This window comes from Pelobates fuscus, chromosome 1 (assembly GCF_036172605.1).
Source record: "Pelobates fuscus isolate aPelFus1 chromosome 1, aPelFus1.pri, whole genome shotgun sequence".
In the NCBI taxonomy this organism is placed as follows: domain Eukaryota; kingdom Metazoa; phylum Chordata; class Amphibia; order Anura; family Pelobatidae; genus Pelobates; species Pelobates fuscus.
The window spans coordinates 86,580,216-86,597,091 of NC_086317.1; the positions used below are offsets into that span (position 1 = coordinate 86,580,216).

A 16,876-nucleotide genomic window follows, 5' to 3' on the forward strand; every position below is an offset into this window, starting at 1 on the left:
TTAAAAGTCAGGGCATTGTAGACAACAACTACTTTAACGCTCTCTCTTGTATAACACAAAATGTGAATTAATAGTTCTGACCCCCACCAATAAATCAATAGACAATTACAGCTGTGGCAACCATAGATGTAATAAACAAGCCTGGGTGGCCTAATATTCTTTCTACATTCCATTTAAAGACTGACATGGTAAAAATCAACCTCACACATGGATATTAGTTTGGAAATGAATCAGATACATAGTTAAGAATAAAACAAACAAAAAAAAAAAAATTGCCAAGAACAATCTGTGACTCCTCAGTCACTGCTGACTACAGTTCACACTTCTAAAAAAGGATGATGTGACTTGCTGTCAACCTGCAGTGATCACAGTTGAACTCATGAGCTATTCTGCTGCTAATCCGGTGAGTTCTTCACTAACTTCCCATAACTTTTTGGCCACACCATCATCCCGGGCATGAGGTTTAACTGTAGTAAACGTGCAATTGTTGAAGTAGCCACCACTGTACTTTTCTATTCCTTCTTGTACAGCACAGTAGATGGATGTCTGGGCGCCATCTGTAGTGGTTCGAAGAAGGAGCCAGGCAAGTGGAAATAGCACTACCTTTAACCAATATGGAAAACTGCGCCCCAAATTAGTGAGCACCACACCTGCAAAAGGAAAAGGACGAAGATTTATAGGGTTATTTACTAGGGTGAGAAATTAAAGTAAATTTAAAATTTAAAGCCAGAGTAGCCAAACTGAATGCATTGCTGACTTAGACGTTTATTAACCTCCTGCTTCCTGCACATGGAGAGAAAAAAAGGAACCAGCAAGTTTTGTAAACACCGAGCCCATTTACTTATTTCAAGAATAGTTTGAGAATGAATTCCTGAGCTGGTTAGTCATTTGCTGCATGGATTTAGTATGGGTATGCATTCTATGAACTGCAATCTCTTTTTACTAAACACACAGAGAAACAATTCTGACATAATTCCACAGAGTGCGCTTATTGTCTAAAGCAGGCTTGTCGAATCTGTGGCGGCAGGCCAAAAGCAGAATGATGTTTTTTGTTTTTTTTTTCTTCCTGCCAGCCCTCAGAAATGTGGCTTCCTACTCAGGCCCTCCTTTATCATGCCTCACAGCCAGAGTTACTGGCAGTAACAGCAATAGTGTTATTTACATATAAATATCAGATTTATAATATAGTCATTATAAAAAGGAGGTGTGATTACAGAGTTTACACATTATTATTCTGACACCTATCCAAAGTACATTAGCGGACTGGAATGCCTAATCAGTTTATTCCTCAATGCTCCTAGTGTTCTACACTGAAAATTATCAAATGTCAGCAGACCCCACAGTACCTTAAATTTAAGGTACTGTGGGGTCTGCTGACATTTGATAATGCAGCAGCTCTTCCCTCGTTTACCAGTCCTGAGGAGGGTAATGCACCTTTTACAGTTTAATTTAGCAGGGCCCTTCTGCACCTTCTGTTCCTGTTATGTCCAACTTGTCTTGTTGAACTTGTCTGTTAGTTCTACTACTGTACAGCGCTGATGAATATGTTGGCGCTTTAAAAAAAAAAAAAAAAAAAAGATAGTTCCCAGAACAGGACATCAAACATTCATACTATACCTCTATACCTGTGTAGGTATTACGTCTTGCCATAGTCTATTTTATTTCTTTTCACCATCTCCTCTCCTTTATTTTAAGTTAACCTCGTTCTACCCCAATCTGCTGCTCCCTCCTGGATGTTAGCAACATCTCTTCTTTCATCCATGTCTGTTTTGCATCTCTACATTAGATATCTACCATTTACCTGGCCCTTTCTAATTTCCTTTCTAGTTTTCTAATCTCCATGCATTCATCTAAATCCCAAAAGATCACCTCCTTTGCATAGAGGTTTTATCCCTATATTTCACTCTTCCTCCATATTCATTTTCAATTCTCCACCATCTCTCCCTTGATAGGTTATCCATCTCAGGTAGTCTTCAATCAACATTCCCCATCTCTCAGTCTCAGAAATTTACGATTATTCTTTTTTTCCTAAAATCGCTCACACGCTCCACTTCGCTCCACTTCCCCTCTCACAATCCATACTCGTTTACCATCCAGATTCATTTAAGGACTTTGTTTCCCATAATTATCCTTTGATCTTATTTTCTCATCTTCCACTCATCACCACTTCCGTTTGTTACACATATGGCGAAATCGCGGGAGACTGCTAAATGTCAGGATTGAGGTCACTACCTACATTCTCACATGCAGACATGCTACATTTAAACTGCTTCTGTTTTGCATCTCCAAGGCATTAGCCACTATCTAATTTTTCCCCATCTACTAGCTCTATTCCATATCTGTTTACCATTTACCCCCAAAAAATATTTACCCATCTACTCAAAGTAAGTCCAACCATGATTTTTGCATGCCTTCATTACACATTAGCGCTTACCTGGATGCACAGAGTAGCATGTAACACCAGTACCCTGTAATCTGTAACTCAGGTGTCGGGCAAACAGTATATTGGCCAGCTTGCTGTCACAGTAGGACGTTAATATTTGCTTCCAGCTTTCTGCAGGTGAATTTAGATTTTTGAAGTCTATCTTTCCATGTTTATATGCTTCAGATGCCAAGACTACTATGCGGCTTGGGGTGCAGAGCATTAAACGGTCCAGAAGCAGGTTTGTCAGGAGAAAATGACCCAAGTGATTGACCCCAAACACCAAGTTGAACCCATCTTTGGTCTGTCCCTTGGCTTCAATACCTATAAAAGGGAAAATTTAACTATTAGAAGTGGAAATGAAAAATTAATTTAAAACGGATGACAAGTTGTTATTGGGAGAAGTTTGGCTGATGACTCCTGTTCATGTTTTTAACTCCGCTAATCATAACCTGCAGATTCCCCTGTGTGCTAACTGGATATGTAAAATAATCATGTATATTGGAAAAAAAATTGCCTCCAATAGTACGGTCAAACCAGATGAACATGCATTGTAATGTTGTAGGCTCAGATTACGCATCTGAATTATGTACATTAAGCTCTAGAGAAGCAGAGCAGATCAAATTCTATCTCACTGACTATAAAAATGTACTTTAATGGTTTAGGTTTCTCGTTTCCCATCTGAAACTAAATATTTAGAAGTGCATATTGCAGTATGATCTCTGGTTTAATTCACTATTTTGTACTGTGTGTTCCGTGTTTTTCCATCTAAAAATTTCAATAAATGGGTTTGTGACTTTAGGACAATGAATTTGGTCAGAATATTGGTCACTCCAAACTAATGAATGATCGCATGAAATCCTGCACAATAGTCTTCATTGTGAAAGGATTTACTAGTTAAATGCTCCATAGTCAGTCTGTGACAGCATATGATCTGCCTTTAGTCTGGCAGTCTTCCATTCTACTGGATAATCAAATCTCTCCTAAAGTGGGTGATCCATCTTGAGACATTGATTTTTTTTTCCCGATGAACTGGCAGGCATATGGGTATTTGGATAGTTGAATCATAAATCTACCAAAGAAGGTAGATTTCCAATATAAAGCTCCAAACTTTATATACAACACACTGCATGGGAATCTTCAGGAGTCATCAGGTCTGCGGAGTGTTTCCCTTATCTGTAACTCTGTGTCACCCTGGTAGATGGAAGCACAGGCATTACTAGCATTGCACAGTAACCATATTGACGCAGACATTGCAAGCACAGGTATGATGTGGCCAACATTTCCTGCATTACAGATGTCAATTCTGATTGCCTGTGGCACACATTGGACCTGTGCCTTTGACCAGACTTGGGCTATAAATCCCTACCTCACCTTTACACTTAAAGTTAAACATGACACAATAACAGCAACCACATAAATTAAATATTACATACGGTAGGTTTCTTTCTCAAGTGCATATTACAATTTTGAGTTTCTTGGCCTCCTGACGCCGAGCTAACATCTAATAGTCTGTGATTGCTTAATTCCCGGGTTTCGGTTTGCTTTTAAAAGCAATTCATATTCAAATAAATTTATTTAGCCATACAAGTTCAGCACTTATTCTTCAAAAAAAAAAAATGCTGCTGTGATTTGTATTCACTGCACAGGAATCTTTTTGTACTTTGCTCTAAAATATTAACTTTACATTTCTGCTTGCCTATAGTGTACGTATGAGCAATATAGTTTTCGCTTTTCTGTTTATATATGCACAGATCCAAGTAATTTAATAATAAAAAAAAAAGTTTAACCCCTTAAGGACACATGACATGTGTGACATGTCATGATTCCCTTTAACCCCTTAAGGACCAAACTTCTGGAATAAAATTCTTTATTTTTGTTGTGCATGTGGTTACATATAGACTTCCGATACCACAACAGTATTAGCAAGCAGTTCATGTTACATTTTAGATGTAGCTTTGACATGGTATATTAAGTAATTGCATAATTTTTAAAAGTAAAATCAAGCTGAACAATAAACAGAATGGTAAATATATCAGTATGGAGTCATGTAACAGCAGTCTGGTTACACGTACAGTGCGTCACTATTCTAAAACTTACTTAATGACAGGCTGTACATATTTAACTGAACGCAGGCTGTGAACCAAGGAGTTTTCAGGCAGGACATCAAACATTGAGATATTGCCAGGTGCGGGTGAGTGCAAAGTATGGCTGGTAAACCGGTTATGGCTGTACTAGTAGGTAGATCAGCAATACAAATTGCTAATTAGAAGGTGCAGTATAAGTCATACAGTGATTGATGCATAGTAGTGTTTAGCAGGTTTAGCGGACACACATTCAGTAATAGCACATTAGAGTGGTTGTGGATTCAGGTTACATTCTCCAGATTTTGAGCTGCAGTGTTAATAGGAGGAGTGACTAAGGAGTAAAGACCAAGTAAAATAAGGAATAAACGAATTAACAGGAACAGGAATGTGCATTGGTGCATGCAATGGGAAAAACAGCACAGTAGGATACAATGCCTGTAGGAGATTCAGAGTTGCTGGTTATAATTAAATAGAGTAGGATAAGTGATATGTAGAGTACCCGAAAAACTCAACAAGGGGCAGCAAGAATTGATTTCCGCTAGAAATGCAATGGTTAAAGGGTGGGGTGGATGGCCACACCATTCAGCCGATACCGTCCGTGGGAATTACACGGTCCTGCAACCCGGAGAGATACCGCAGGCCTTCGAGCCTCGAGGCGAGTCGGAGGGCCAAGCCATATGCCACGATCAGGGTTTCCCTCAGTATCTCCGGCAGGTCTGGGATCCCAGTGCTAGATCGTAGCTGTGCCTTAGTGTGCACTGTTCGTGTTGATAGTGATGAACGCTTTCTGCTCCGGGAGTGTTGTTTGCTTCTTCCCCTTCAGACGTTTGCCAGGGCAGTCTGTGTCTCACTTGTGAGTACTGTGGGTGGTCTAGGCTGGATCACTGAGAGTTTTCACCGGCAGCCTGTGCCTCCGTGGGGTACACGCTATGCAAGTCCAAGATGTGTGTGGGCATACCCACTCGTGTGAACAGAGTTCCAGGTAAGTGTTGGCTGGTAGCAGGACAGAGTTTTCTGGGTCGGGGGGACCTCCGCGCCTTCCTCTGTCCCTCAAGTATGGTCAGCCTTTTGGTCTTGCAGGCTTTGGTGCTATTGTTGCCGTGAGCTGTCGAGAAGGATCCACGATTGCCCATCTCTGTGCCTGTTCAGCGAGCTTAGCCCAGAATTTTGCCCAAAAGCAATCAAAGGCCTCTGCTATGTGATCCACGTAAGTGGGGCCCAGAAATCAGGTCTCAGTGTGCCGGCCATCTTTGCTGCAAGCATGTGTGTCGTAGATTCAGATGCTTGGTACGGATTATCACCCCCACACTGAGTTGTTCACAGGCAGGTACTTTGTGGGGACGGAATAACCCCCACCGGCCCAGAGGGGGGCGGGAGCGTGGCCCAGATAGTCGTCGATATGTAAAACAGGCGGGAGACCGGCCGCATCCTCCGCTTCAGGTTAGTTAGCAGGCCGCAAGAGTTGTCAGGTCCCACAAAACTCTCAGCAGAGTCAGAGTTCGGTCCATGTGGTGCCCAGATGAACTCAGGGTTCAGATTCGGCTGGTAATTTGTGAAAATTAGCAGGTTATGGGCCAATTTCTCAGTTTTTGCCGAGGAGCTCTTTCAGCGTTTGAGAGTCCTGCTCGCTCTGTAGTCAGGCCCTGCCCCCCCATAATTTAATGGACACGAACATAAAATGTTCAAAGTAATCAGGAGCCACTGGGAGACATGGACTCATTACAAACCAACTATATCAAGCCATTTCACTGTGATTCTTAGTTCATTTATTAGATCAATGTATTGGTTCTATAAATTGTTAAGAATGTCAAAGGGATATTAGTCATTAAACATATAATAGTTAATGTTATATGCAACTGGCTGCATCTCCTGCCGAATACACAACATTTTGAAGCTAACCGTCTTACCTGCATTGTTAATAAGAATATCTAATCGAGGCTCAGAACTAAGAAAGTTTTTGCAGAATGCTCGGACAGAATCAAGACTGGCCAGATCAAGATGCATAAAGATCACTTCATTGTTCCCAGATAACTGTAAGCAATGCATATAACACGAGAATGTTACTTATGGAACACTATGTACATATTCATGTGTAATTTGGACTATTATTCCTAACACTAAGCATTATCCTGTTATAGTCCCTAGTACTCTGATCCAAAATACTAAGTCCCTCTTTTAAACAGACACTCTGGGTACCCACACATCTTAAATGCATTTAATAGCTTTTATCCTCCAAGTCCTGCTGTATTTTGCGGGATGAGTAACTGAGCTGACCATTGGCTTTTCATTGAACGGGGTAAGAAATTCCTGTTCTCACACCCATCAATGCAAACACACAGAGAGCAGTGTGGCTGGGAATCCAGTGAAGGTTTGTGAGCTGTGCATGGCATTATTACTGATACAAATCTTCATTTTAGATCTATGCTAAAAAGGTATGGGTACTCCAATTAGACCTGTTGATACATATTCCTCATCCTTGCCCAGGAAAATTTTGAATGCATTGGTACTGCAGTTATATTTACAATTTACATTTAAAAAAAAAATATTTAGTCACTGCATAATAATATCAAACTCAGACATGCACATACAATAAAGGGGAGGGGGGGGGGGGGCATGTTAACTCTAGAGAGTCCCTTTGATGATTATATAGGACAAGAGTCTGCATGTGTACCCCATGCTGTGAAGAGTTACATACAGCCCAACCCATTGGCCCTAAATGGTTCACGTAACGTGCAAAAGGCTGCTCCTACAAATACCTCCTAAATGAAACAGACAGACAGCGAGGAGTACACAGTCATTTAATGAACAAACACTAGCTTTATGTATGTGATTATTTTTCTTGAAGGCAATAATCAATTATTTTTATATAATGAGGGCTTATTTGATATAACAGAAGAAGGAACAGAATTCATAGGGTTCAAATCTAAACTCATTAAATAACCTTGTTTTGTTAATTTTTTTTTAACTCCTGGAGTGTCCATTTATTATTTATTTTTTTAGTAGATGCATGCAATGTTACAAAAAAAAACCCAAAACATATTTTTGTTGTAAACTTGCCCTTCGTATATCATATGCAGCTGCCTCCGCGGTTTCTTTAACACGGCAAGCCATTATGACACGTGCTCCCCGCTTCGCCATGTCAAGAGCGGTCATTTTTCCAATGCCTATATTTGCTCCTAAAAGACACAAGCATGATACAGTTTATAAAGCCCTACGTTTTGCGCTGCACTGCAGAATACAAACACATTGCTGGGCATGGGAGTCTTAACAATTCATAACAACCAGCGATAAGAACAGACGGAATAGTGATTACTAGTCAATAAATACATTACCAATTGGAAATTATATAGGTTACAGGATAAGATTTACGATTAAACTCTTGCAGTAAATCACACGATTGGTCTTGGGGATTGCAGAGTCTGATAAGAGGTTCATTAAAGAAAGGATTTACCAGATTAATAATACAAACATCTACATTGTTCTGGTAACTACTACCCGATCAATATAAGAATTGTGTGTTATTTGCATAAAGTATATATATATATATATATATATATATAAATAAAAAAACATTTTTTTAAATAATGTTAAGTCTGTCCACCGAATCATCCTCGTATCTGAATTTATTGACTAGCTATAGAGACAGGACTTATCAATCTGATAATGAAATGACAAGGTACAAGGTCTGTATTCTAATAAAACATGCCAAGGGAAGATCGGGGACTGCATGACAAAACACGAACCGCTTTAATCCTATCCCTCAACCACTGCAGAACATATCATGCTCTTTGCCTGGAGTCTTACAACTGAGGTATCTGCAAAAAGTAGTTTTAAATAATCTCTCCCTGGAGCAGGGGAGGCTATTGAATTCTTCAACAACTGTCAAACTAGTGTGACCAGTATGCATGTACAATGTTAATGAACATGGCTCTATGTCTGTGCACATAGCCCAGTTCACAAAGCTGGGAATGTGGCTGTGAATATAGTGATAGCAGGCTTTTTAAGCAACTTACTCCAGAACCTTAAATCTGCTTTGTTTTTCTCCTATTTTAAATGAGATATTTTTATTGCATGCTTTTAATGCTCTGTTTATATATTTTAGAGTACATTTGGTTGCATCCAGTACAGCAAACATGCAGTGAAAAGTATTTGTATATTCGAATGATTTTTTTGGGGGGGGAGGGAGGGGCAAATGACAAACCTAGAATACTAAGACATAGAATTTTTTATATCAACTTGAGAAACCAAGATTTACCTGTCACTATGACGGTCTTCCCCTTGAGGCTGGCGTTGCTCTTGCATTGCTTCCCTCTGATGAAGTTATAGTAGATGAGGATATAAGCACCTACTGAAACCCCAAACACCAGGAGAAAGGTAGCCATGGCTTCTGCAGGCTCTGGAAAAAAAAAAAAAAGGGATTAGAAAATGATGCCAGATGGTTATGTGACTGCACTAAACAAGACTGAGAGCGTTCCATCTAGAGCTTGTTTATGTGGTAAGAATACAGACTTGTATATAAATATTATGTTCCTTATAAAGTTCTAATAAACGATCAGACTCAGATCAGAGTGATACTTGCAACGTTCTAGAATCCTCAGATCAAAGCACGCAGAGTCCAGCCGGAAAGAACTTATCGCTGCCCTTCTAGCCTGCAACAATAATTTGAGCATTACACAACAGCTTTAAAAGCAGATTAACTACGGCGGCCCTTAGGTGGCAAACATAGTGCGTTTGCAATTTTTTTTTTCTGGTGACATGCTTTGACAAATTCCATCTCTTTCTGGTGTTCCTTAAAGTCCTGGTGAAGGTTTTCAGACGTGTAACAGGTGTTCTGAACGAATTAATGCTGCTATGAAACTATCTGCCTATATATATGATATTATATGATATTCTAAACAAGGGAAACATAAATTATAATAAATGTAAAGTAGGAAATTTTGCCATCAATGGCCTCTCCAGAAGTTATCAGTATATCACATGGAGCAGGAGCTAGGACCCCGCTTTATCTAAGCAACTGCACTTCAGCAACGTAGTGTATTGATTTATTTATTATTCTATAGTGTCAGGGAATTTGATCACAGTTTGTTTTACTGTCCTGTTTCACAGTGCTCTGCCAACCTACCAACATTTCAAATGGACAGAGAGGGACACTTTCATTTTAGGGGAGTGAGTGGTGGTGTTACCAGGACCAGGGCTGATCTGGGAAATTTTAGGTGAGCTACTAATAATTTATGTAAAGGAAATGTAGTTTAAAACAAAATATCTTATTTACACAGACTGATTTATAAATAACTTATTGTAGGTTTTTATTGTAATCCTCTGCTTTAATGGCCGTAAGAGTGTCCCATTGTCTCCTATTGTCTCTCTACAGCTAGTGATGAACGCCTCTGATATACTCATCTAACCTATGTCCCGCAACTCCTAAACCTCAGCGCTCGGTCAGTCTCTGCACTGTCTCCCTTTTTCATTTAGGGTTCGGTTTAAAAATTCCCATAACTGGGGGGGGCGGGGCGCACCGCCGAGCTGGACGGTCGCATTCACGTCCAGCTCCTGCTGAGCACACCTAATAAACACCAAAAACATAGTAAACGACCCAAGAACAAACCGAAAGCATGGGTGTTTGGTGACACGGAGACACCGGATCCAGGGAGAGGCTGGCCCACGGAGCTGCAGTCCCCTGGAGGCGCAGCCCTCGACGACAGAGTGGGGGTCTAAGCCGGCGGTGAGAGGGGTGGACGGCCGCTGCCCCTCTATCCTGCCTAAAGGTGCCGACTTGGAAGCTGAGACCCGGGTGGACCTGGCCCCGTTCCCCCCCCCCTATGGACCGGCGGGGGTTATCCCGGTCCCCCACCTGTGCATTCAAGGCCCGACAACAAGGCCACCCTGCTCGAGCGCCAGAACACACCACCCAAAATGGCGGATGCCATGTGTGCCGAGATCGGCGGAGGTGACTGCTCCATTAAGGTGAACGGAGCGACTAATAAAGCCTCCAAGAAAGAGCCCAGGAGGCAGAAAGAGTCCAGGCCCACCATACCAAGCACCGCAGCCCTGCGCATGACTACTCACCCGCCAACACCTCGGGCCAGACCACAGGCACATAACGAAGGAGGCCTAGCCAGACCCATAATGGCGGCCGCACGGGTTCCCGACGCACACCACTTATCTATACCAGCGACTGCCATCCACACGTTACCAAACGTCCTCCAAGCACACTCCCTAAGAGACACTCACCTCAGAGAAAGCACTCCTGGCTACTTGGGGAGAAAGCCCCTGGGACACTCACAAGGCACACAGTAACACCCCTGGAGCAGCACCGCCAGAACAGCGACGGACACCCGCACCCGGTCGTACCGACATGGTGGATTGGGCATCGGCTGTGCATAGGCCCGCGACTACTAACAAGGCCTCGGACCTACCAAGTCACAGACCCCTGGAGCATACATCGACTTAAGAACTCTAGACCAACCAGGGTGACAAGCGACTACTATAATACTTGTAGAATATAATTACTTGAATGTGTCTATGCCTTGATCTTTTAAGCATAATATAGTGTTTAACGTGAATATAAGCATGCCTTCACTCACTTCTCTTACTCGTGTACCCATGCTCAGATAGACGTGTAATCTTGTATAGGATAATAGTCAATCCCTTGCTTTAAAACCCCTCATGTGATAATATTACTACTATACCTACAGAATTGCATGTTATGTTCTCTGTTAACTTCTGCGACCTGTAACTAGATGTATATGTTTAGCTTGTTGATATCTACACTTCAAAAAAATGTGCCACTACCTTAATACCATATATGTATACTGCTAGGATATTATTGCTTGCTTATGCTGATATGGTACTGCAAGCTCTTTTGTTATCTTGTGCACAACAAAAATAAAGAATTATAAAAAAAAATAAAAAAAAATTCCCATAACTGTGCCCCTGTTTATATTTCTTCCTGTTTGCAGATTGTTTTAGCTTCACGACCTGTTACTGTCCCGTTTGTAGACCTGTTACTGTCCCGATCGCCGACCGACGACCTGCTATTGTTCCGTTCTTATACCCGCACCCCAGACGGTAGACAGTCGGACTTCTCGAGGGCTGCCCCTTAACTCCTCATCCTATAACCTTCCTTTGCTGTCTCCCAAGTATTGTGTCCACACCTCCCAATCACCTACCTTGAGATTTATCCAAATCATTTAAGTCCCTCAAATCCCTCTGGATATTTGTCCCTCATCCATTTAGATTGTAAGCTTGCTTGGGCTCTACACCTTCTGTTCTCGTATGTCAAACATGTTTTGTCAGAATTACCTTCCTCACTGACCCAGTGCACACGTTAGAGAGCAAAGGGAGAATCTGATCTGCACCTCCATGGTTTTCTCCTTCGAGCTGCCGTCACTGGATTACCACAGTAATGCCAGAACTCATGTTCTTTTAATATTCAATACTATTAAAATTAATAATATAATATCTAATAATATTTTGGCTCCCCTCAGGGCCAGATTAAGAGCCCAGTAGGCCTGGTGCTGACAATCATGATGGACATAATTACAGAATCTTATCGACCAAAAACACTCCCAAGCGTCATGTATCTGATGGAGATGGTGCTTGAGGAAAAGAAAACAGCAGCTATAAGAAAACACATACCCTATGCCAAACCATAACCTCTAACAGCAGTGTCCAGTGAAGCAGGAAGTCAATGGGCACGGTAAAAGGGAGTGCCACCGCGACGCAAATCACGTAACCTGACAAAAGGGGCAAACATGCCCCAAAATGCCTGCCCAAAGAATTGGAAGCTGAGCCTGGCATGAATGCATGTCAGGCTGCCTGCTATTCATGCAAGCTGGCCAACTAAGGGTATACTATGCAGGCAGCACCCTGAGCTTGACATAAATGCGTCTAATGATGCGCTCGCTCAACGCAGTGTCCCCTAGCACTCGCTGGTCCACTTGTCTACTTACCTTGTTACTAGCAGGCAGAAGCTCCTGGTATACAGTCTGGGACAGAGAAAAGCTGTATGTAGTGAGTGTAGAAGAAAGGGAACATGCCACAGTGTTAGAGAGACCAAAGTCAGCATTGCCTAAACTAATTTCATGTCAGCCAGTCCACACAAGTTTTGTTCCCATACATCCCTCTTAAGTTTCCATACTTAAGCAAGAGTATATGAAAAGTAGTTAGAGTTGCCACCCTTCTTGAAAAAACATACCGGCCTTACTAATTTGCATAATTAATTATGTATGGGTGACATCACATGATGTAAATCACAAGGAGTGACACCAGAGAAAATGCTGTAAAATCACCAAAAACGACTTACAGTTTGATTCTGCTGTATAGATGGATTGCTCCCAGTGTCTCCCTGTCCCGCAGTGTCTCAAGTCTCCCAGTGTCCCTATGTATCAATGTCCCCATGTCACCCAGTGTCTCAGTGTCCCTTAGTCTCCCAGTGCCATGTCTCCCAGTGCCCTCACGACCTCAGGTCTCACAGTGTCGCTATGTATAACAGTGTCCCCTAGTCTCCCAGTGTCCCCTAGTCTCCCAGTGACACTATGTGTCACAGTGTCTCAATGTACCATGTCTCCCTGTGTCCCCTAGTTTATGTGTCCTCATGTCTCCCAGAGTCCCCATGTCACTAGGACACTAGGAACACTGAGAGACCTGGGGACACTGAGAGAAATGGAGACATTGAGACACTTGGGGCACTGGGACACATGTGAACACAGACACTAATAGACCTGGGGACACTGAGACACTTGGGGAGACTTGGGGACATTGAGACACCAGTAACACTGGGAGACTAGGGGACACTGGGAAAATAGGGGACACTTGAAGACATGGGGACACCGAGACACCAGGGGCACAAACACTAGGGACACTGGCTGGAAGACATGGGAATATTTAGACATTTGGGGCACTAGGGGACACTGGGGGACACTAAGACACTGGTAAAAAAAAATGGGGACACTGAGACATGGGAACACTGGGAGACTGGGGACACTGGGAAACTAGAGGACACTTGAAGACATGGGGTCACTTCTTTTGGATCAACAGCAAAAGCATTGGTGAGGAAGGCTGCACTTGATGGACGCAAGTCTCTTTTCAGCTATGTAACTATGTAACTATGACACTGAGACACTAGGGATACTGGCTGGGAGACATAGGGACACTGTGTCCCTAATGTCTAGGTGTCCTCAGTGTCCCCATGTCTCTCAGTTTCCCCTAGTGTCTCTGTGTCCCCAAGTACCTGTGTCATAATGTCTCCCAATGTCCCTTAGTGTCTCAGTGTCCCCATATCTCCCAGTGCCACCATGTCTCCTTGCAGGCTTTCCCCCATCCCTCACTTCCCTGAGCTGTACAATGTCTCTGCAGGGGGGGAGTTGCTATCTGCACTCTCTGTAGCTGCTCCCCTGCAGATCAGTGAGTAGAGATAGGTGGAGGGGTGAGGGGGGGTGGGGGAATATGCTGGAACTTCCTATCCCTGCCTCTCTCCACACACACAGCGCTACTTGCCAGTGCTGGTATTGCATCGTAATCTCTGTTTATACTGAGAAAAATACCAGCATTTGTATTGCCAGTATGACTGCAATATCGGCACCGGCCAGGCAGCCTCAAATACCAGCCAGGTGGAAACCCTAAGAATAGTGTGTAAAAAAAAAAAAAAAATATATATATATATATATATATATATATATTTTTTTTTTTTTTTAAATCAATGGGCCTATTTCATGGGCATGGAGCTGCAGCTCCATCAGCCCCTATGTTAATCCGGCCCTGGCTCCCCTTGACAACCTGAAGCTCTTATCCCTCCTACACACATAAGCCCCTAAAAAACCCACAAACCTAACAAATGACCAAACAACGCATCCTTACAGAACACCCCTGGGCTGGTTCGCTGACAGATGGGAAAACCACCAAAAGAGGTAGTCTTGTGTTCATGGTAAAGGTGTATTTGTGGAAGTATTTAATTCAGTCAGAGTGCCAACGAGTCAAATAGAGAAGAGCATGCTGAACACTGCATTATGGGTGTTCCTCCAGGTGGGACTGGCGGACTCACAATCCAAGCAAAGAAAACAAAACATTTGGAATATTTCTTCTTTTTTTTAAACTCTTCTAACTCCACTAATTTGGCTTGTATTTGTTGCACGACCGGTTAATTGACCAGTCAGAGGCTTCTTATTGAGAATCCTCTGTGGTTTAGCCACATGCGGCTTTTCATTCACACTATGCAATGAGTTGTAGTACAGCTCATTATAAAGTATTAAAATACGCACTCTAGCTTAGTGGAGCTCACAGAAGCAGAAGAAAACCTCCCTGAATGACTAAAGTGCTTTATATGTTGTGCTCCTTTAAAAAAAGAAAAGTGATTATATGCACTGGTGGACCGTTGCTTTTAAAGGGATGCTACATACTTTTCTAGCACTATAGTGACCTCAAACCCTCCTCCCGTGGTGCTGTAGTGGTTTTAAAACATCAACATTAAAAAAAAATTACAGCCGTAGCATAGACTTTTCAATTAGCAGAGTATAATGTTTCCTTTTTTGGCAAACTTTTTTTTATTTTTATTTTTTTAAATATAAATATACACTAATTTCTACAGGTAGTGAATAGATTGTGGTAGTTAGGAGCAGGTGTGCTTCTGTGTGTAGAGTTGGTGTTTATATATAATTTACCGTATTTATTCGAGTATAACGCGCAAAATTTTGTACCGATTTTTAATCTAAAATTAGGGGTGCGCATTATACTCGAATAAATATTAGCCCAGCAGAAGAGGGAGGGAGTGGGTGCTCCGATAATACCTCCCAGGACCGCCGGGCTCATTACAAGCCCGGCGGCCCTGGGGTGGCGGGCAGCAAGCGTTTACTCACCTCCCTGCAGCTCCCCAGTGTAAATCTCGCGAGACCCGCGGCCAGCTCTGACGGCCGCGGGTCTCGCGAGATTTACACTGGGGAGCTGGAGGAGCTGCAGGGAGGTGAGTAAACGCTTGCTGCCCGGCGGTCCTGGGAGGTATTATCGGAGCACCCCCTCCCTCTTCTGCTGGGCTAATATTTATTCGAGTATAACAAGCAACCCTAATTTTAGATTAAAAATCGGTACAAAATTTTATACCGATTTTTAATCGAAAATTAGGGGTGCGCGTTATACTCGAATAAATACGGTAAGCATTTTAATACAGGGATGTGTTTGTATGTAATGTTTGTATTTGCGTGCAGAGGTATATTTGGATGTAGTGTTGGATTTTTAAATGGGGATGTACATTTGTGTGTAGTATTGGTGTTTGAGTGTTTGTATATAATTTTAGAGTTAAAGTTCAGGGGTGTCTTTGTATGTCATGTTTGTGTTTGCAGGAGTGTGTGTTGTGCTGGTGTTTTTTTTGTTTTGTTTTTCAAAAACTGTTCTTTATTAAATTTTCACATAGTTAGATAACAAAGTCATCCAGCCAAACAACACCAATAGATAATTCACAGATAAGAACCATAATTGATTTTCCATCTGTAATTTATCTATATATCTTAAGTTATATCTTATATATTAGGCATGTGCATGGGGAAAATTTTAGGTTCGGTTCGGCATTCCGAAATTCGGGATTTTCGCAATTCGGGACTTTGGCTATTCGGCACTTCAAGACTTCGGAACTTCGGCAACTTCGGAACTTCAGCACTTCGGAACTTCAGCACTTCGGAACTTCAGCACTTCGGAACTTCAGCATTTCGGAACTTCAGCACTTCGGAACTTCGGCATTTCAAGACTTCGGCACCTTGGGACTTTTCTTGCAGCCGCTTGGTAGATAACTCCCACGGTATTAGGGAGTTATCTACCAAAAGGCTGAAAGACCTAAATTGGTCTTTCAGCCAAATTTACTAATACTAAGTAAAAATTACTTAGTATTAGTAAATTTTGCCCCTACTCGCTATACCGCGAGTAGGGGCATGTCTAGTAAACAGTGAGCAGCCTGTGACTGCTCACTGTTTTAAAAAAAAATAGTACCCCACCCCTGAGTGGGGTTGTGGGCCCTAACGTAAAATGATGGGGGGGACCTATTGTCCTCCCCCCCTGGCCCCCACCCCTGAGCGGCGGGTGGGGGCCCTAAATCAGAATAAGGGGGGACCTAATGTCCTCCCCCCTTGCCCCCACCCCTGAGCGGTGGGTGGGGGCCCTACAGTAAAATAAGGGGGGGACCTAATGTCCTCCCCCCTGGCCCCCACCCCTGAGTGGTGGTTGGGGGCCCTACAGTAAAATAGGGGGGGACCTAAGGTCCTCCCCCCTGGCCCCCACCCCTGAGCGGCGCGTGGGGGCCCTAAATTGTAATAAGGGGGGGACCTAGTGTCCTCCCCCCTGGCCCCCACCCCTCAGCTGCGGATGGGGGTCCTAAATACTAATA

General features: G+C 42.7%; 1 protein-coding gene across 2 annotated transcripts; it reads right to left on the reverse strand.

The window, feature by feature from the left end:
- Positions 1–272: 272 nt before the first annotated feature.
- On the reverse strand, positions 273–9,200 carry DHRS13 (dehydrogenase/reductase 13). Of its 2 annotated transcripts, none has more exons than XM_063449974.1 (6): positions 9,089–9,200; positions 8,765–8,905; positions 7,567–7,685; positions 6,417–6,540; positions 2,435–2,746; positions 273–650 (listed from the first exon to the last, which is right to left on the reverse strand). In XM_063449974.1, exons 2-6 carry the CDS (start codon positions 8,889–8,891, stop codon positions 385–387), a joined length of 948 nt encoding a protein of 315 aa, XP_063306044.1. In that variant the 5' UTR covers positions 8,892–8,905; positions 9,089–9,200; the 3' UTR covers positions 273–384. The 2 variants fall into 2 exon arrangements, with proteins under 2 accessions (XP_063306044.1, XP_063306045.1); XM_063449975.1 differs by having other exon boundaries at positions 9,085–9,200.
- Positions 9,201–16,876: the final 7,676 nt, after the last annotated feature.

Bases quoted from the DNA above. Each gene is read 5' to 3' on its own strand.
- DHRS13 (XM_063449974.1), bottom strand. From the start codon at position 8,891: ATGGCTACCTTTCTCCTGGTGTTTGGGGTTTCAGTAGGTGCTTATATC. The intron at 2,747-6,416 runs GTAAGACGGTTA...TCCCTTTTATAG, and splicing joins TATTCTTATTAACAATGCAG to GTATTGAAGCCAAGGGACAG. The intron at 651-2,434 runs GTAAGCGCTAAT...TTCCTTTTGCAG, and splicing joins ATGCTACTCTGTGCATCCAG to GTGTGGTGCTCACTAATTTG.